This window comes from Papio anubis, chromosome 18 (genome assembly GCF_008728515.1).
Source record: "Papio anubis isolate 15944 chromosome 18, Panubis1.0, whole genome shotgun sequence".
Lineage (NCBI taxonomy): Eukaryota > Metazoa > Chordata > Mammalia > Primates > Cercopithecidae > Papio > Papio anubis.
Window position 1 is genome coordinate 31,883,033 of NC_044993.1, and position 20,874 is coordinate 31,903,906.

The 20,874-nt window shown below is 49.8% G+C and overlaps 1 protein-coding gene across 1 annotated transcript in view; it reads left to right on the forward strand.

Moving 5' to 3' along the window:
• Window positions 1–20,874, forward strand: part of CNGB1 (cyclic nucleotide gated channel subunit beta 1) — an 83,944-nt gene that overhangs the window by 52,482 nt on the left and 10,588 nt on the right. Inside the window, exons 23-30 of the mRNA XM_021932041.2 lie at window positions 1,827–1,891; window positions 2,961–3,083; window positions 10,018–10,159; window positions 10,911–11,070; window positions 13,554–13,651; window positions 13,746–13,829; window positions 17,220–17,338; window positions 17,591–17,737. Of these exons, the coding sequence (XP_021787733.2) occupies window positions 1,827–1,891; window positions 2,961–3,083; window positions 10,018–10,159; window positions 10,911–11,070; window positions 13,554–13,651; window positions 13,746–13,829; window positions 17,220–17,338; window positions 17,591–17,737 (938 nt within the window). The remainder of the gene's footprint in view (window positions 1–1,826; window positions 1,892–2,960; window positions 3,084–10,017; window positions 10,160–10,910; window positions 11,071–13,553; window positions 13,652–13,745; window positions 13,830–17,219; window positions 17,339–17,590; window positions 17,738–20,874) is intronic.

Here is a 20,874-nt window from a genome sequence, read left to right on the forward strand (position 1 = left end):
TTGCCCTAGGTCGCAGGAGCAAGGAAGTGCCAGGGATGGATTTGAATGCACAGCCAGACACCTGTTTCATCATTGGCCAGGCCTCAGTGTCATTCCAGCCATTCCTTCTGCCACTCACTGAACAGAGCCAAAGTCTCCAGGATGGTCTGGCTGCCACAGCTGGCCATGGTCCTGTCATGTGACCAGGGTGGATAGCCACTCAGAACATTCAGGATCCCCCAAATGGATTTTGGTAGCCAACCAATCACATTCATCTCTCTCCTGAAATGATGCTTGGTGCCTTTTTCTGAAAACAGTACTGAGGGAATTTACCTTAAAAAGGCAAATGCAATACCATGAACAACTCAGAGAAACAGGGCAGAGAAAACTAGGGGGCATGCAAGTGCCCTGATGAAAAGAAAGCACATCTATGTGGAATCGAGCATGGAAACTGCCTCTGAGCTTCCTGGCTGCCAAGAGGAAGGGGGAAAGTGGAATTGGCACCATTCTTATTTGACACATACCAGCCTTCCAGGGACTGCAGAGGTTGCTTTAGAGCCAAACATCAGAGTGAGGAAGGTTGGGTCCACAGGCCAAGTTTCACCCCAGATGTAGAGGTGAGATCCATATCTTGGTTCACATGGTGGCCCCAGTGAGGGGGCATAACTCACAGGCCTAACATTGAACACCCCTCAGTGGACAAAACTCTTTGCGTGAGCCATCCAAGCCCCTGTTCTTTCTGCCTCCAGCTTAAACTGTGGCTGGAATTAGAATGAACACATGGATGATAATTGGAATATCCCTTAGGGAATCTTCATAAATACTGTTTTCAAATATCAAAAAATAAATGCAAAGATCTAGAGATGGTATAGCATAAGGAAAGAGCTTGCAGCTTTGAGTGTGGCCTGGGTTTGAATGCTGACTCTCTCACATACCAGCTGTGTGCTTTGGACAAGTTATTGGACTTCCCTGAGCACCAACTTCTGTCAAAGTAGAATGATAATACATCCTTCATATGTAAATAAGGAATGAGGTAATGTATATAATTGTATATGCTGGCTGGGTGCGGTGGCTCATGCTCGTAATATCAGCATTTTAGGAGGCTGAGGCAGGAGGATCACTTGAGCCTAGAAATTTGAGACCAACCTGGGTAACACAGTGAGACCCTGTCTCTACAAAAAATTTAAAAATTACCCAAGAGTGGTGATGTGTGCCCTGTAGTCCCAGCTACTTAGGAGGCTGAGGCTGAAAAATCGCTTGAGCCCAGAAGTTCGAGGCTGCAGTTATCTATGATCGCACCACTGCACTCCAGCCTGAATGACAGAGTGAGACTCTGTCTCTAAAAATAAAAAAATAAAAAAGGCATATGCCAGTCATATAGTAGGTGCTCAATAAAGAAAAGTAGTTATTAATATACTTCTATTATTATAAATAAACCTTTGAAGGATATAAGAGTGGGGTGTTAGGGATGCTGTCTCTTTATTAAATTGTTTTCTTTATAAGAAACATTAAAAACAGCATCTTTAACCTGGATGCATATACCCCTAAAAGTCTCATGATAGGGCTCAGAGCATCCGGGAGTCCCCTGAAATTATATGCAAATTGTGAGAACAAGATTACATGTCATTTGCAAGGGAAGACGGGCTATGACTTTCTTCAGATTCCTAAGTGGAGTTTCTGGCCCCTACCTGTCAAGGGGTGGAGGATTTCTGATTTTGAATGCTCACCGTCCTGTTCCCTCCTCCCGTGGGCTGCAGGAAGAGCCCTGAGTCCTGGCGCCCGTGGGCGTGGGAGCAGCATGCTACCCGCAGGCGGTGGGCTGCTCTCATGCCCTGCTCTCCCTCCAGTACATGGCCTTCTTCGAGTTTAACAACCGCCTGGAATCCATCCTCAGCAAAGCCTACGTGTACAGGTGAGACTCCCCCTGTGTGTGTGTGCATGCACACACACAACACTCACAAACACACACAACCACACGACAGCACACACGACAGCACACACGACACACGCACAACACACACAACACAACACACATGACACACATAAACACACACACAACACACACAGGCACACAACACACACAACACAACACACAACGCACACACACAATACACATAACACACAACACATACATACACGCACAACACACACACAACAGATATATGACACACACAACACAACACAAACAACATACATGACACAACACATACAGTGCACATACACACAACACACACAATGCACACACACGACACAAATGACACACACAATGCACACACACACACACAACAGAGGAAGTTTGTACCTAGAGAACAGGCAGCAAGGCATTGTCTACCCCCACTGACCTCCAGGCCCCATCTCCACTGGAAGCCAGGCGTCTTTCTGGTCCCGCCTCCTCTTTCCCAGAGAAATGTTTGTTATTTAGAGAACCAGGCATATCCCATACCCCTCATTGTGATGAGGGCACGCATCGGCTGGCACGAGGGGCTTACCAGCGTTGCAGTGAGCTAGGCCTCATTTTGGCCTCAGCTCAGGGAACTGGAGCCCGCAGCCAGCTCTAACAGAATGGGAACAGCTGTAAGGCGGCGGTGGCTATTTCACAGACGTCTGAGGATGAGGCGCAAGACCAGCCAGGCCGTGCTAGGGAGCAAGGCTCCTGTCCACATCTCTCCTGGCGCGACATGGCCCCATCTTCAACTCAACTTCTCTGCACACATCAGTCCCTCCCTGCTACTCCCCCAACACACATTTCCCCTCTGGCCCCTCCACTCCCCCAGTGCACAGTCAGCTCTGCTACCTCTGTGCCAATTCTAGCCCCAGGTCGTTACAACGCCCCATTCAAGCACCACCCTTCCTAACTGGCACAATCTCAAAAAAGCATCCAGTTGGGCCAGCCCACCCATGGGTTGGCTTCCTCTGGCCAGGTGTCTATCCCTCACCACCCTCTTCCACCACTGTGTTAACATGCTACGTTCCTTCTGCAGGGTCATCAGGACCACAGCCTACCTTCTCTACAGCCTGCACTTGAATTCCTGTCTTTATTACTGGGCATCGGCCTATGAGGGCCTCGGTTCCACTCACTGGGTTTACGATGGCGTGGGAAACAGGTGAGCCACAGTCATCCCCCAAGGGCCATGCCTGGGGGACCTTCCTGTTCTTTATAATTCACAGCACAGAGACTCCGGGAAGGAGTCTTATTGCTGCTGTATTGCCAAGGCCACTTTGCTCCTAAGCAATCACTGGCATGACAAGGCTCAAGAGCCACGTCTTGGGCCGGTTGCGGTGGCTCACAAAACTTTGGGAGGCTGAGGCAGGTGGATCACCTGATACCAGGAGTTAGAGACCAGCCTGGCCAACATGGTAAAACCCCATCTCTACTAAAAATACAAAAATTAGCTGGGTGTGGTGATGCATGCCTGTAATCCCAGCTACTGGGAAGGCTGAGGCAGGATAATCTCTTGAACCTAGGAGGCGGAGGTTGCAATGAGCCGAGATCATGCCATTGCATTCCAGCCTGAGCGACAAAAGCAAAACTCTGTCTCAAAAAAAAAAAAAAAAAAAACCATAAACAAACAAACAAACAAACAAACAAATGGAAAAAGAGCCAGGTTACCACGTCTTCCCTAAGCTAAGGTTTCCTGAGCAACTACATGTGTCAGACCGGAGGTACTGGTGTGAACAAGACTTGCTAGACAGAACCTTTCCGCATCCAAATTCTAGTAGGGTGTGCAAATACATTGTATGTGTGTGTCTACTCCTGCTTCCCCGGGCACGGCCAAGAGGGAACAAGGCCAGAGAATACTCCCCAGCACAGCTCCCCAGGCACTGCTACCATGGAGGCACTGGCAGACAAGGTGAGACCCACTTGCCAATCAGAGAGCCGCCATTCATTATGAGACTTGCCAAAGGGATGATGATGACATGTGAACCAAAAAGTATCTGGCACAAGTTTCAATCAATTTAGAAAGTGTATTTTACCAAAGTTAAGGACACACCCATGGTACAGCCTCAGCCGTTCTGATGACATGTGTCCAAGGTGGTCGGGATGCAGCTTGCTTTTATACATTTTAGGGGGACAGAATACATCGATCAATACATGTAAGGTTTATATTGGTTAGATCTGGAAGGGCGGGACAACTCAAAGGGAGGAGTGGCTTCCAGGGCATACGTAGATTTTAAAAGTCTCTGCTTGAAAAAAACAAAACAAAACAAAACAAACAAACAAAAAAGGCCAGGCTTGGTGGCTCACACCTGTAATCCCAACACTTTGGGAGGCCAAGGCAGGCAGATCACCTGAGATCAAGAGTTTGAGACCAGCCTGGCCCACACAGCGAAATCCCATCTCTACTAAAAATACAAAAATTAGCCAGGCGTTGTAGCAGCACCTGTAGTCTCAGTTACTCGGGAGGCGGAGGCACAAGAATTGCTTGAACCTGGGAGGTGGAGGTTGTGGTGAGATGACATTGCATCATTGCACTCCAGCCTGGGTGACAGAGCAAGACTCTGTCTCAAAATAATAATAATAATAATAATAATAATAAATAAAAATTCCCCGCTTAGCAATTGGTTGAAAGAGTTATCAGTAGAAAGAAATGTCTGGGTTATGATAAGGGGTTGTGGTGAGCTAGGTATTTTCATGCAGATGAAGCCTCTAAGTAGTGGGCTTTAGAGAAGAGACTGTAATGTTTCTTACCGGACTTAAGGTCTGTGTTGATGTTAATGCTGGAGGAGTATAATGAGGCATGTCCGACCCCCTCTTCCTTCACGGCCTGAATTAGGTTTTCAGATAACTCTGGAAAGCCCTTGGCCAAGAGGAGGGGTCTGTTCCGATGGTTGGGGGCCTTATAATTTATTTTTGGTTTACAATGGTGATGATGGTGACAATGATGATGATAATAGCAGCAAGGCTTGTAGGATACCTATTTCATGCCAGCCCTGTTTAAAGCACTGAACACAGTAACTCACAACTATCACATCAGATAGGTACTGCACCATCCCCATTTTACAGATGAGGTAGCAGATGCGAGTCACACGGTTCATGAGTTACAGAGTTGGGATTTGAACCCAGGTGTCATGGCCACAGAGTCCTAACTGCCTCAATGAAAAGGAAAAGTGCCAATCTGGTGGCCAGAGGGAGCGGGGAGGTGGGCATGAGCACTGTCAATTTCACCAAAAGTCATCAAAAGTTACAAACATTTAAAAAAGTTTTTTTAGCCAGGTACAGTGACTCATGCCTGTAATGTCAGCACTTTGGGAGGCCGAGGTGGGCAGATCACTTGAGGCCAAGAATTTGAGAGTAGCCTAGTTGACATGACGAAACCACATTTCTACTAAAAATACAAAAATTAGCCAGGCATGGTGGTGCACGCCTGTAATCCCAGCTACTTGGGAGGCTGAGGCAGGAGAAGAATCACTGGAACCTGGATCGGGGAGATTGCAGTGAGCCAAAATTATGTCACTGTACTCCAGCCTGGGCAACAGAGAGCAAGACTCCGTCTTAAAAAAAAAAAAAAAGTTTAAAAATTATTTTAATGAACAGACTTAATTTTTTTAAAAGTGGCTTGAAGTTTATAGAGAGGTCCATTGGAAAGTAGACAGTTCCCACATATATGCCACCTCCATTATTATTATTGTTATTATTTTTTGAGACAGGGTCTGCTCTCTGTTGCTCAGACTGGAGTGCAGTGGCATGATCTCGGCTCATTGCAACCTACGCCTCCTGGGCTCAAGTGATCCCCCCACCTCAGCCTCCCGAGTAGCTGGGACCACAGGCACATGCCACTGCACCTAGCTAATTTTGTATTTTTTGGATATATGGAGTTCTACCGTGTTGCCCAGGCTGGTCTCGGCTTCCTGAGTTCAAGCTATCTGCCTGCGATTGGCCTCCCAAAGTGCTAGGGTTACAGGTGTGCGCCTCATTTTAAGACTGGATGGTGTTAAAGATGACACTCTCTCCCCTGCCCTGTCAAAAGCCTTAAGCAGGAGAGTGAGCAGAGGGAGGGGTCTTGGAAAGCCCACCCTGGCGCTGATGGGAGAGCGCACCGGGAGTGAGAGCAGGCAGCAGACAGCCAGCAAGGGGCGCTGCTGTGTCAGAGAGAGCTGCAAACCCTCCAGACCAACAGGTGGCTTGACCTAGGGGACGGAGGTCAGGGTGGGCAGGAGGGATGTGGGCAGGAGGGATGCGCACAGGATGGGGGCTGGGCCTGCAGAGTCAGAAGGGAGGCTTGAGGGATGAGGGATGAGGAATCCCAAGCGTGACTCCTAGAGCTGCCCCCTGGCAGCAGAGACAGGCCAGTTCTCTTTTCTGGGCCTCGGTTCCCTCACCTGCAAAATGGGGCTGCAAATGGGAGTCCCACCCTAAAGAGGTGACTGAGGAGTAGATGCCTCTGAGCCCCTGCCCCAGTGCCTGGGCACGGTGGGCGCTCAGTCAGCCACAGTGAGGATGAGAAGGTGGAAGAAGGAAAGGTCCAGTGGGGAGTTACTCACCGAAGGGTGTCCCACCTCACCCTGGGCTGTGCCCACTAGTGACACAAAATGCCCGTGGTCCAGCTGTCCACCCCCAGGCCCTTGCTCCCAGTTGGGAACAGGTGGGTCGCTTGCATCCAAGGTGGCGGCTTCGTAGAGTGGTTAATTGTACTGAATGTCTCCTCCCAGTATAGATGCCCTAACCTCAGCCACCATGGCTACAGCCGTCGCCTTCTGCCGTGAGCCCTGCCCTGAGGGGGAACCACACCTTTACAGAGATGTCCCAGGCTGATTTTGGTGGCTCATGTCTAATCCCAGCACTTTTGGAGGCTGAGGCAGGCAGACTGCTTGAGCTCACAAGTTCGAGACCAGCCTGGGCAATATGGCGAAACTTCCCCTCTACAAAAAAATACAAAAGTTAGCTGGGCATGGTGGTATATGCTTGTAATTCCAGCTACTCAAGAGGCTGAGATGGGAAGATCGCTCGAACCCGGGAGTTGGAGGTTGCAGTGAGCTGAGATCGCTGCACTCCAGCCTGGGCGGCAGAGCGAGACTTTGTCTCGAAAGAGATGTGCCAGAGGCCAGGGCAGCCCAGGCAGGCAGGAGGGGAGTCCCTGAGAGCCACTGTGGGGTGGAGAATATCAGGGATGGGGTCAAGATCTAACGCTTCCCCACGTCACCAGTGGCCCTGTTACCCGTTCCCATTCACAGCCCCGCTCCTGAGCCTTGATTAGGCCATGCATTCATTCACTTCCTCATTCATTTAACCCATCACAAGGAGGCAGAGAGGGACTTGAAGGCTCTTTCTCTGCAAAGGGGAGAACACAATTTCTGCACGGAATTGAGCTCTGTGACCTTATCCTTTCTGAGACCCAGTGTTCCCACAGGCACAATGCGGGTATCTTACATCCAGATTTCTTATGAGAAATAATAAATAAATATGTGTGGCATGTCTAGCTTGGGCCTGAACAGGTGTCAGTGACCCCTGTGCCTAGCTATGGCTATTGTTAGGGGGGAAGCTAGCATGGCAGGAAAGGAGTTAATAACCTGGGGTATAGAGCTTTTCGGGGGTCACAAACCCCTCAGACATCGGAGCTAAAATTTGAGCATATGTTGGCTTTTCTAGGGAAACAGAGCTGACTTTCTCTAGATTCTCAAAGGGGCTTGTGCCCCAATAAACTAAGAACTGTCCTCCCTGGGGCTAAGACTGGCACATCCGTCACTGGGCAGCTCGGGGAAGGGAGGGTAAGCAGAGCAGGGCGGGGGCGGGGCAGGGGGACAGCTGTCTGGGACCTCCTTCTGCAGGGCCCTCTGCCGGAGGAGCTCCAGCTGCCCAGCAGTGGGAAGGGCACGCTTCCTTGGCAGCAATACTCCTTCCCAAATGACATCCTGCAGGGAACCGCAACATGTGAGCCAAGTACGCGTAATGAAGGAGGATTCCTTAGAAATTCCAGTAGCATGAAGAATAACAACTTTCACAAAGCGAGGATTTGTGGAGTGCTTGCTGGGTGCCAGGGGCTCAGGGTCCCGAGCTCCTACAAATGCTAGGCCCTGCATCCTGCCCCAGTGCTCTCCTGCCCCGTTCTGCCCAGCCTGAAGCACAGAGGGTCCCCACAGACCCAACAGCGTGGAAGACAAGGAGACTATGTGCCATGTCGTTGGAAGATTCCTCCAGCCGGGAACGGTTTGGGGTAAAGCCAGAGTTTTGTGGACATCGCGCCTATGTCCTCTTTCTGTTGGTGGCCCAGCGGCATAAGTACCCAGCTCCCGGACAGCCCAGGGGTCTGCAGAGTTGGGGGTGCTGCTCCGTCCCGCTAAACGCTGCTTCGCGCGCCCTCTGATGGCCAGAACCAGTATGACGGGGGTTTGATCGGCCCGTTTTGGGTTCTGAAACTTGCAGGCAACAGGTGATGTGGAGATGCAGGGCGGCCCGCAGCCCTGCCCAAGGCCCCGCAGCTATCACAGGCAGAGCCTCTACCACACTCCCCAGCAACCTCTGCTTCCTCCTTCCTGCACGCATTGCACGTTACCTGCCTGTCCCCCCAGTGGACCACAAGCTTCTTGAGGATATGGGCGAGTCTGTTCAGTTGCCCACAGCAGGCAACAGTGGCTGTGAAGGCTTTGACAGCTCCCTTGTTGAGAGTCCATCATGTGCCAGGCTGTCTTCTAGCATCTCATTTTGTCCTCATGGTCTTCTGTGAGGGACATTCTATTGCCATCCCCATCTTATGGAGAAGGAAACCGAGGCTTGGAGAGAGAGAAATTTGTCCAAGTTATGCAGCTAGAAGGTGGCTGAGCCCAGCCAGTCTGGTCCGGAGCCCGTGTTCTATCTAGGATGCTGCATAAATAGCTGGTGCAGGAAAGCCTGCGGGGACTGCCTGGTCTCTAGGCCCTTCTGACCTCACCTTTGCTGACCCAGGGGAGGGCTCAGCCTGAGGGGTGGACAGGTGTCAGAGGGACCCTTGCTGCCCTGTGATAATCACACACAAGCTTGGTGGCTTCATGCCTTTTGAGCCGCTATAGTAAAATACATGAGACTGGGTAACTTATAAAGAACAGAAACTTACTTTTCACTGCTCTGGAAGCTGGGAAGTCCAAGATCAAGGTTCTGGTGTCTGGTGAGGGCTGCTCTCTGCTTCTAAGACAGTGTCTTGAATGCCACAGTGTCCACTAGAGGAGAGGAACACTGTCCTCATATGGCAGAAGGCAGAAGGGCCAAAGGACGTGGAAATCTTCCACCAGAACCTTTTGTAACAGCTTTAATCTATTCATGAGGGCAAAGCCCTCGCGGCCTAAACAGCGCCCAAAGGCCCTACCTCCCGACACCATTGCACTGGGAATTAAGTTTCCAGTACCTGAATTTCGGGGGACACATTCAGACTAGAGCACTCAGGGCATTTCCTATGCTTTTTACCACACAGTAGGACCGCCTCCCCCATACCTCCCTTCCAGAAGGTTCACAAGCCTGTGTCAGAGGGTTAACTGCTGGTGGATGACATCTCAGAGAAGCAGACAGCGCCTAGCTCTTGCACTTACCAACTAGTGACCATGGGTGTGCCCTTTCCCTTTGGGGGCCTCAGTTTCACTATCTGGAGAATGGATGGGCTGGGGAGGGGTGGGTCAGAAAAAGTCATCCTCAAGATATCTTCCAAACTTGATGTTGCTTTTGCTTTTCATAAGCCAACATGGCAGGTGACAGCAAACGAAAAGACTGGAAATTGGAGGAACACTGAAGGAAATTAAGGGAGCGCAGTCATTAGGAGTTGGAAGACCCTGGTCTGGCCTCCCGCCAACTCTTCCTGGAAATCCCCTAGAGCCTCAGTTTCCACATCTGTAAATGGGGATGGCAACATATCCCTAGAGACACAACCGCACCTAATAGTATTCGTGAACCTGCTCTGCAAATGGCAACGTGCTCTACACGTGCAGGAGGTGGTTTTTCTTGCATAGATGAGCTGTAACGGGTTTCTGTCTTTTGCACAACGTGTATCTATCAGAGGCATCTGAGCCAGACCACTCAGGGGTGGCAGAGTGGGGCCTATGATGACCCATGTTCCCTTTCTCCTCTCTCTCCAGTTATATTCGCTGTTACTACTTTGCTGTGAAGACCCTCATCACCATCGGGGGGCTGCCTGACCCCAAGACACTCTTTGAAATTGTCTTCCAGCTGCTGAATTATTTCACGGGCGTCTTTGCTTTCTCTGTGATGATTGGACAGGTATCGGGGCACCAGCCCGGCTTCCCACCCCACCTGACTGCAGGGCCCCCTCCCACTGTTGCGAGAAATGTCACCCTCTGCGCCCGTTCCTTTTGGATTAAGCCTGGGAAAGAGCACTGGACTGAGAGTCAGGGGCCTGGAGCACTGTGCTCTGTGCAGTGGAGGGGGTGGTGGTGAACTCGGCCCTATTCCCTCTCTGAGGTTGTTCTCATTTGAAATGTCCGTTCCTCTGGGTGCACTGGGCCGAATGGTCTTCTACAGAGACTGAGGGAGAAACCCCTGGTGTAGCTGGTGTGTGCCGGGGCGGCATCTTACATTCTGGTCGAGACACGAGGTGACAGTCAGAGGTCCTCAACGTTACCTTTAAAGAGCCCCGCCCCGAAGGAACAGCACACTGGCTTCCTATTTCCTCCAACATGGAGTCAAAGTGGCCGCCGTCACCGAGCGACTGTGTTGTACCAGAATCAGCCCAGCCCAAGGAGCTTTCCCCACTGGTGTGGTCCCAGGGACCTGAGGCCACAAAGGGGCTGGCAGTCTCCCTCCCTTCCTCTTCCCCACATCCATGCTGGAGGCAGAACTTCCCGTCAGTAAAACTTTCTCCGTATGAGGACATCTGCTTTCCCTGCTCCCAGTGCCCCGCCAGGAGCACATGCCCCTGGTCTGTGTGAAGTGACACATCCCAAACCCATGGAATAGCCCCCACTCCCATGACCCAGTGGCTTCCTTGACCTCCCCTAACCTTTCCCCCTAGATGAGAGATGTGGTAGGGGCCGCCACCGCGGGACAGACCTACTACCGCAGCTGCATGGACAGCACGGTGAAGTACATGAACTTCTACAAGATCCCCAAGGCCGTGCAGAACCGCGTCAAGACCTGGTACGAGTACACCTGGCACTCGCAAGGCATGCTGGGTAAGATGGTCACACCCTGACAGCCACCAGCTCCCAGCCAACTCCTGTTGCCTGGTGCCCGGTGCCCTGCCTTCGGGGCACCTCCCTTGTCCTCTGTGTCTCTGAGGCCCTGAGTACTGGGGCCTCTTTTGGCTGTGTCCCCAACCTTGGTGTGAGAGGGGCCCAGTGGGTCCCCTGAAATGCCTCTAGCAGGGCTGTCATGAGATCCCTGGAGACTTGGGGGGCTTGTCTTCTGTGTGCCTGCCCCCCTCGCTTCACCCATCTTGAAATGCATCCCCATGCAAGAGTGAAGTGCAGGCCGGGCGCGGTGGCTCAAGCCTGTAATCCCAGCACTTTGGGAGGCCGAGACGGGCGGATCACAAGGTCAGGAGATCGAGACCATCCTGGCTAACCCGGTGAAACCCTGTCTCTACTAAAAAATACAAAAAACTAGCTGGGCGAGGCGGCAGGCACCTGTAGTCCCAGCTACTCGGGAGGCTGAGGCAGGAGAATGGCGTAAACCCAGGAGGCGGAGCTTGCAGTGAGCTGAGATCCAGCTACTGCACTCCAGCCTGGGTGAAAAAAAAAAAAAAGAGTGAAATGCAGTGTGTGTGTGTGTGTGTGTGTTTGTGTGTGTGTTTATTTATTTATTTGACATGGAGCCTCATTCTGTCACCCAGGCTGGAGTGTAGTGGAGCAATCTCGGCTCACTGCAACCTCCATCTCCCAGGTTCAAGCGATTCTCCTATCTCAGCCTCCCAAGTAGCTGGGATTACAGGCATGTGCCACCATGCCCAGCTCATTTTTATATTATTAATAGAGACGGGCTTTCACCATGTTGGCCAGGCTGGTCTCGAACTCCTGACCTCAGGTGATTCACCAGCCTCAGGCTCCCAAAGTGCTAGGATTACAGGTGTGAGGCCGAAGTGCAGTTTAAATTTAAAAAAAAAAAAAGAAGAAGAAGAAGAAGAAGGACTCTCTGTCCCTTCCTCCCTCCCTTCCTCTCTCTCCCTCCCTCCCTCTCTCTTCCTCCTCTGTCCTCTCTTTCTCTCAAGGACATTGCACGCCCCATGACGGGCGCAGCAGGCTTAGCCCTGGATATCCTGGGGCAGCTCTAGAGCTACACAGCCAGGTTGGGGTCCTGAGTTCATCCCCTGAGCTACAAGACTACGGGCATGTCACTGCCATTTCCTCATCTGTAAAGTCGAGATTATAGTGGGGCAACTCTTGGGTTGCCTAGGGGATTTAGTAAAATAATTTTGCCTTTAATCCCAGCACTTTGGGAGGCTGAGGTGGGAGGATCACTTGAGCCCATGAGTTCAAGAACAGCCTGGGCTACATGACAATACCCCATCTCTACAAAAAGTCAAAAAATTTAGCTGGGCGTGTTGGTGTATCCCTGTAGTCCCAGCTACTCAGGAGGCTGAGGCTGGAGGGTCGCTTGAGTCTGAGGAAATTGAGGCTGCACTGAGTTGTGACTGTGCCACTGCACTGCACTCACTCTAGCCTAAGTGACAGAGCAAGGCCCTGTCTCAGAAAAATAAAAATAAGTCCATGTGCGGTGGCTCATGCCTGTAATCCCAGTGCTTTGGGAGGCTGAGGCGGGTGGATTGCTTGAGCCCAGGAGTTTTTAGACCAACTTGAGGAACATAGTGAGACCTTGTTTCTAAAAGAAAAAAATTTTTTTTAGCTTCTCAGGGTTCAAAGTATTGAAAACATTTTATTTTAATAAAAACTAAAAACTAAGATAATCTTTATAAAACACTCTATTAAAAAGTGCCTGGCTTGGCTGGGTGTGGTGGCTCACTCCTATAATCCCAGCACTTTGGGAGGCTCAGGTGGGTGGATCACCTGAGGTCAGGAGTTGGAGACCAGCCTGGCCAACCTGGCGAAACCCCGTTTCTACTAAAAATACAAAAAATTAGCCAGCCTGGTGGTGGGCACCTGTAGTCCCAGCAACTTGGGAGGCTGAGGCAGGAGAATTGCTTGAACTAGGGAGGTGGAGGTTGTAGTGAACTGAGATCATGCCACTGTACTCCAGCCTGGGCGACAGAGAGAGACTCTGTCTTAAAAAAAAAAAAAAAAAAGAAAAAAAGTGCCTGGCTCACTGGCTCATAGAAGTGCTCCAGAGACTTTAGTTCTTGCTGATGTTGTCCTTACAGGGCACTGGGAACACAGGTGACCGATAATTGCAACAGTGCAGGGGCTACTAACATAGTAACTGAGTGGGGGATGTCAAGGGAAGGCTTCCAGGAGGAGGTGACATTAGTGCTGGGTTCTGAAGAATGAGTAGGCGTTTGGGAAATGCACAGGGGTGCTCCTGGCAGAAGAAACAGTATTGGCAAAGGCTGGAATTGAGAGAGGGCGCTCTACAAATCTAGAGTGGTTCTGTACGGCAGGGCAACGGTGTGCCCTGATAAGCTGGTAGGTGGGCACTTGGCCCGTACGTGTGCCTGGGGTGGGGCCTGGCCTTGCCTCTAACCCTTGCCAGGCCTTGTTCACAGATGAGTCAGAGCTGATGGTGCAGCTTCCAGACAAGATGCGGCTGGACCTCGCCATCGACGTGAACTACAACATCGTTAGCAAAGTCGCACTCTTTCAGGTACACCCTTTGGTGCCCTCACCCTCAGGGCTGTGGGAGGCTCCAAACCCAATCTTCACTAAATAGCGTTCCTTTCCCTTCCTCACTGAGACAGGGCTGTGACCGGCAGATGATCTTTGACATGCTGAAGAGGCTTCGCTCTGTTGTCTACCTGCCCAATGACTATGTGTGCAAGAAGGTGAGCTGGCCCGGCAGCCACTGCTGGATCTGGGGTTCACGATCCCCCTGGCTTTCAAGGAGCTGAGCTGGAGGGGAACCTGCCAGCCCAGGGCAGAGTGAGATTGTTGGGGAGGGAGAGGAGTGTCTGCGGCTTTGTGCTGCAGTGACCTGACCAGATCCAAGAGCAGGAGCGGATTAGGAGGCTTTGCCAGTTCTATGCAATCAGCACACATGTGCCTCTGGCTTTTTAAAGCATTTCCTCAGCTCCATTGACACAGGACCATGGGGTCCAGGACAAAGACCCCCGCGCCCTACAGAAAGAGAAGCCGCGGAGCCTGAAGAGGGGCAGGGCCTTGACTGTGTAGCTGGAACTGCTTCTGCGGTCTCCGTCTTCCCATCAGGAAAATGGGGCAGGAGAAGGGGTGGGCTTAGGTCAGAGGTTGCAAACTGGTGGCCTTTGGGTAAGATCCAGCACACAGGTATTCTGTGGGGTTTTTTTTCTTTCTAATTTTAAGAAAATGTAGAATTGGTCCCCAACCTTTAAAAATTTGAAGATTTCATATAAAAATTCAGATTTCTGGCTGAAAAGAGTCAATCTGCCAGCACTGGATCCACTTCCCAAATGGCAAGAGCCAGCTGGGGTGGAGGTAAGGTTGCCCCAAAGGGGGACATTGTGTCCCTTCCTGATGCCACAGCTCCCACCGCTCCCCACTGCCCCACCCTAGAACCCCCTCCCTGCTCAGCTTCACCCTCTGATCCCAGAAAACGTCTGGGGTTGAATCCTGGGGTCTAACAATGTCTAGAGCCCTTTCTGCTCCCTGTCCTTGGGGTTCAAGGTGAGATCAAGGTACTTGGTGAGTGAGGGGAGGGATCAGGAACCCAGGTTTCAGTCCTCTTGCCCAGAGCTGTTAATAAGCCTGGGTGTGCGTACGGGGGGAAAACATTACCCAAGCAGGCTCTGCAAGACTTGGGCACCCCTGTCCCCAAGAAGGTCCCTGTCTCCAGGTTATATGCTGTGCAGCAGTGAAATTTCTGGAAGCAGAGAGCCAGGGTGAAGAGGGGAAAAGGATGCTTCAGAGGGCTGAGGATTTAAAGCTGCAACCTTAGGGGCCAAGAGGGGTCTGGGAACAATAGAGTGACTTGCCTGACATTGGAGTCACTTTCTGGCTGTGCAGCCTTGGGCAAGTGGCTTGCCCTCTCTGAGTCCTGCTCATCTCGTGGATAAAGTGGGGGATGTTGATAGTACCTCCCTCATGGGGTGGTTGTGAGGGCTGAATAAGATGTGCATACAGAGCTTAACACTGTGCCTGCCACACAGCAGGTGCCAGTGCTGTTGCTGTTATCTTCGTGGGTGATGCAGAGTTTGCTTCAAATGAGAAAAAGTGAATCTAAAGTCTGTGATTGCAAATTAAATTGAGCACTTGGTGAGCACGTGTGAAGGGCGCCCTCTGCTGTCTGGTTTTGCTCTGCAGCGATCTCTCTGAGACACCCTGGGCGCTGGTTAGTGAGGTGAAGGTCCCCTCACCCTTTCACTCTTGTCAAACTAAACAGAAACAGGGAGGCAAACCTCCCTTCCTTTTTGTTAAGGAGGTCATGCACGTGTGAAATGCGCAGGAATTTTCTGTCAAATAAGTCAAAAGTGTGACAGTTACTGCCCTTGGTCACTTCCCGGACCCCTTATTTATTTATTTATTTGTTTGTTTATTTGAGACCAAGTCCCACTCTTTCGCCCAGGGTGGAGTGCAGTGGCACTGTCTCAGCTCACTGCAACTTCCACCTCCCGGGTTCAAGCAATTCTCCTACCTCAGCCTCCCAAGTAGCTGGGATTACAGGCATGTGCCACCACACCCGGCTCATTTTTTTAGTTTTAGTAAACACAGGGTTTCACCATGTTGGCCAGGCTGGTTTCGAACTCCTGACTTCAGGTGATGTGCCCACCTCGGCCTCCCAAAGTGCTGGGATTACAGGCGTGAGCCACCGCACCCGGCCCCCTTTTTAATTATTATTATTATTATTTTCTATAGACCTCCTCTTCCCCTTTTAAACACATGTGACTCACAGGTAGCTGGCCAGGACAAGGCCCGTGAAGGCATGAGGATTGGAAGGCGCGTGGCAGACTAGGTGTTTCTAATTATAGTCCAAAGCAAGCTATTCATTCATGCATGCATTTGGTTTGTCTTGGGATTAAGGCCATTGTATGCATTTGCCAGGCTGCCACGGGACACTGCACAACACTACAAGCTGGGTGGCCTCTCTCCTCGGCTTGTAGGTGGCCATCTCGGTTTTTTTGTGTGTGTGCTCCTCACATCCTCTTGTCTCTATGCCTGTCTTTGTGTCCACATTTCCATTAGTACACCAGTCCTATTGGATTAGGTCTAGAAGGACCTCATCTTTAGGAATTACATCTGCAATGACCCTATTCCCAAATAAGGTCACATGCTGAGACGCTGGGGATGAGGATTTCAACATAGAATTTAGGAGGGGTACAGAATTCAACCCACAACAACCATGAACTCTGGAACCAGATCCCAGCTCTTGGGCAAAGAGTGCTCTCACCTCCGAGGGTTGTTGAGGTTAAGTAGTACACCGCATAAAGCAATCTGGGGCTGGGCATGGTGGCTCACGCCTGTAATCCCAGCACTTTGGGAGGCTAAGGCAGGCAGATCACTTGAGGCCAGGAGTTCGAGACCAGCCTGGCCAACGTGGCAAAACCCTGTCTCTACTAAAAAATACAAAAATTAGCCGGGCGCGGTGGCACATGCCTGTAATCTCAGCTACTTGGGAGGCCGAAGTATGATGCCTGTAATCACAGCTACTTGGGAGGCTGAAGCACGAGAATTGCTTGAACCCAGGAGGCGGAGGTTGCAGTGAGCTGAGATCATGCCACTGCGCTCCAACCTGGGCGACAGAGTGATTCCATCTCAGGAAAAAAAAAAAAAGGCAATTTGAATACTATCATTATTGTTATTCCCATTCCTGTTGCAGTTAGCAAATGCTTCCTGAGCCCCTGAAATATGCCAGGTGTAGATATCATTTGATGGTGGGAACTGCTATCTGATTTACCCTGCCTCCATCAGTGAGTCTAACTGGAAATTTGCAGAATTCCGTTATACCTGCACCTCCCAGGTTAGCTGGCACTTCCCATTCCAGGACATCACTAACTCCCCCACTGCAACCCTATCAGTTATGCAGGACATAGGGTAGTCACTCCTCCAAGTCTACAGATGAGGAGACTGAGGCCCAAGCGGGAAGTGACTGCCCCCATACAACACACCAAGTTGTGGTGGCAGGGCTGGACACCAGTGCCTAGGTTCCTCCTTGCGGGACCTCCAGCCTCTGGATCCAACCCTGGCTCTTCTCTGGTGACATTGGAGGATGAACAGAGGGACTTGTCCCTTTTCTGTTTCAGGGGGAGATCGGCCGTGAGATGTACATCATCCAGGCAGGGCAAGTGCAGGTCTTGGGCGGCCCTGATGGGAAATCTGTGCTGGTGACGCTGAAAGCTGGATCTGTGTTTGGAGAAATAAGGTCAGAGGCAGCTGGGGTAAAGTGAGGGGCCTGTGGCAAGCGCTGGGAAAGGAGGCGGCCAGCGGGCAGTGAGAGTGTCTATGGCTTGGCAGATGCAGCACTGGCACCTGCTGATGTATGCGGGGATGGGGGTGGGGGAAGGCTCTCATCTGTGTGGGGCCACCACTGTGCTCCACACATGGGAGAGAAAGATCTGAATGTGACCAAAACCACAGTCTCTGAAGGGTCTCCTTCCTCCCTTTTCTGCCCCAGCTTGCTGGCTGTTGGGGGTGGGAACCGGCGCACGGCCAACGTGGTGGCCCATGGGTTTACCAACCTCTTCATCCTGGATAAGAAGGACCTGAATGAGATTTTGGTGCATTATCCTGAGTCTCAGAAGTTACTCCGGAAGAAAGCCAGGTATGTAACTTTTCTTTCATTTAATAGAAAATTGCTAAGGACAATGAATTTCTCTTACGTAACCACAGTACCTTTATTTTTTATTTATTTATTTTTTGAGATGACATCTTGCTCTGTCACCCAGGCTGGAGTACATTGGAGTGATGATGACTCACTACAGCCTCAACCTCCTGGGTTCAAATGATCCTCCTGCCTCAGCTTCCCATGTAGCTGGGACTATAGGCACATACCACCATGCCCTGCTAATTTTTAAAATTTTTTCTAGAGCTGGGGTCTCACTATATTGCCCAGGCTGGTATCAAACTCCTGGGCTCACATGATCTGCTCTGACCTCCCAAAGTGCTGGGATTACAGGTGTGAGCCACTGCGCCATTAAAATAAGGAAATTTCGTATTGAAACAACACTATTATCTCATTCATAATCCATCTTCAGATTTTGCTAATTCTTCAAGAATATCCTTTGTACCTTTTCTTCTTTTCCATGCCTGAATCAAGTCTAGGATCACATATTGTAATTAAGGTGCAGAGTATTCTTAGTCTTCCTTGATCTGGGATAGTTCTTCAGGCTTTTCCAACCTTTAGTGACTTGGATGTCTTTTGAGCATACAGGCCAGTTATTTTTTATTTGTTTATTTATTTTTTTTGAGACAGAGTCTTGCTCTGTTGCCCAGGCTGGAGTGCCGTGGCACAATCTCAGCTCAGTGTAACCTCTGCCTCCTGGATTCAAGCAATTCTCCTGCCTCAGCCTCCTGAGTAGCTGGGATTACAGGCACATGCCACCACGCCTGGCTGATTTTTGTACTTTTAGTAGAGACGGGGTTTCACCATGTTGGTCAGGCTGGTCTCAAACTCCTGACCTCGTGATCCACCCACCTCAGCCTCCCAAAGTGCTGTGATTACAGGCATGAGCCACCACACCTGGCCCATACAGGCCAGTTATTTTATAGAATGCCCCTCAGTTGGGGTTTGTCTGATGGTTTTCTCGTGATTACCATTAGAGTCTGCATTTTTGGCAGGAAGAACTCGGAAGTGATGTCGCTTCTGCAGCAAATGTATTGAGAGGCACATGATGCCGATTACTCCCAATATCGATTATTTTCACTTTGATTACTTGGTTAAGGTTTCTGTACTATGAACCTATTTTCCCTTAAACCTAATTCCTAAGTAATTAGTGGGGAGTCACCTTCAGACTATGAGGATATCCTGTTCCCCATCAAACTTTTACCCACCACTTTTAGCATCCTTTGATGGTTCCTGTCTATGATAGTTACAAAGAGATTGCTATGATAGTTGTAAAATGGTAATTTTGTAACTCCACTCCTTCCTTGATTATTAACTCGCGGTCAGCTGTATGGAAGGGCTTTTTCTTCTCTCCCACTTGTTTATTCATTTCTCAACGTATATCGGCATGGATTCACTTGATTCCATGAACACTCTGTTAACAATTATTATTTTGATGCTCAAATTGGTCCAATTTGGCCCTGGGCACTTTTTCAAGGTGGCTCATTTGTGACCTTTGTGATATCCCTGTCATATTTGAGCACTTCCTTGCTTACTCAAGTAACAGTAAGCCACAACCAGATGCCCTGGTTCATCTTGTACATCCCTTGTGGTATCCTGGAAATGGCAGTTTTCTCCAAGGAGCCTTGATTCCTTTTACTGCGGGATGGTTTTTAGAAACCAAGATCTGAGTCGTAGGAGCACTCATTGCTACTGGAGTGCTACAGGCCTCTGCAGCAGACGGAACCAAGAAACACACCCACGTACACACCAGGATGTGTAAATACAAATATATTTATATAAAATACATATATAATATCTATATATAAAATACATACACACACATATACATATATATGCCAACTTCAATTTTTCTGTTTTTCTACTGATTGATCTATCTATAAAACAATTTCAATCCAGCACTACAGAATTAATTATTTTTTAATTTTAATTTAATTTTATTTTTTGAGACAGAGTTTCACTCTTGTCACCCAGGCTGGAGTGCAGTGGCAGTGGCACCATCTCAGCTCATTGCAACCTCTGCTGGGATTAAAGGCATGTGCCACCACACCTGCCTAATTTTTGTATTTTCAGCAGAGATGGGGTTTCACCATGTTGGCTAGACTGGTCTCGAATTCCTGACCTCAGGTGATCTGCCTGCCTCGGCCTCCCAAAGTTGCTGGGATTATAGGTGTGAGCCACCATGCCCTGCTACCACATATTATAATTCATTCTAATATTCTCCCTTTTCATACTTGTAAATCTCTTCTCCAACACTGAGCAGTACAGAGAAGTTCATTTCAGAATTTCCAGCCCATGTCACTGTAAAAACAAAGAGTAAGGCTTCTAGGTAGAGTTCAGTACTGGATGCAGCTCTTCTGTCTTTAGCCCGAGTATATATGATGTAAGTGTTATGTTCAAAGTTATCTGGAGTCCTTCTCTTCCTCCCCCACCCTTTAATGTGGTTACTTTATTCATCTGAAATACAGGTAGGTTCACTTATTTCAGTTTACATTCCATTTAGGGCTCCTGCCACCCTGATCTTTGTTGACTTTTTCTTGTTTTAAGTATGTAGAACATTAACATGTTCCTGAAGGTCAACACTCTGCAAAATGGGGCACTCAGAAAAGCGTCCCAACTCTCCCTGTCCCCATTGCCCCCTGACTGCAACCCTCATTATTACGTGATTCGTTGCATCAATTTCTGCCTTTTCTTTCCTCTGCTTACTTTTGCAAAAATAGACAGATCCACAAACATTTTCTTTTTTCTTTTTTGAGATCAAGTCTCGTTCTGTAGCCCAGGCTGGAGTGCAGTGGTTTGATCTTGGCTCACTGCAACCTCCACCTCCCAGATTTCAAGCGATTCTCCTGCCTCAGCCTCCTGAGTAGCTGGGATTACAGGCATCCACCACCATGCCTGGCTAATTTTTGTATTTTTAGTAGAGATGGAGTTTTGCCATGTTGTCCAGGCTTGTCTCGAACTCCTGACCTCAGGTGATCTGCCTGCCTCTGCCTCCCAAAATTCTGGCATTACAAGTGTGAGCCATCACGCCCAGCCCAAACATTTTCTTATTTCTTCTTTCTTACACAAAATGTGGCATACTGTAGATTCTTGTTGTACTTTACTTTGTTTCCACA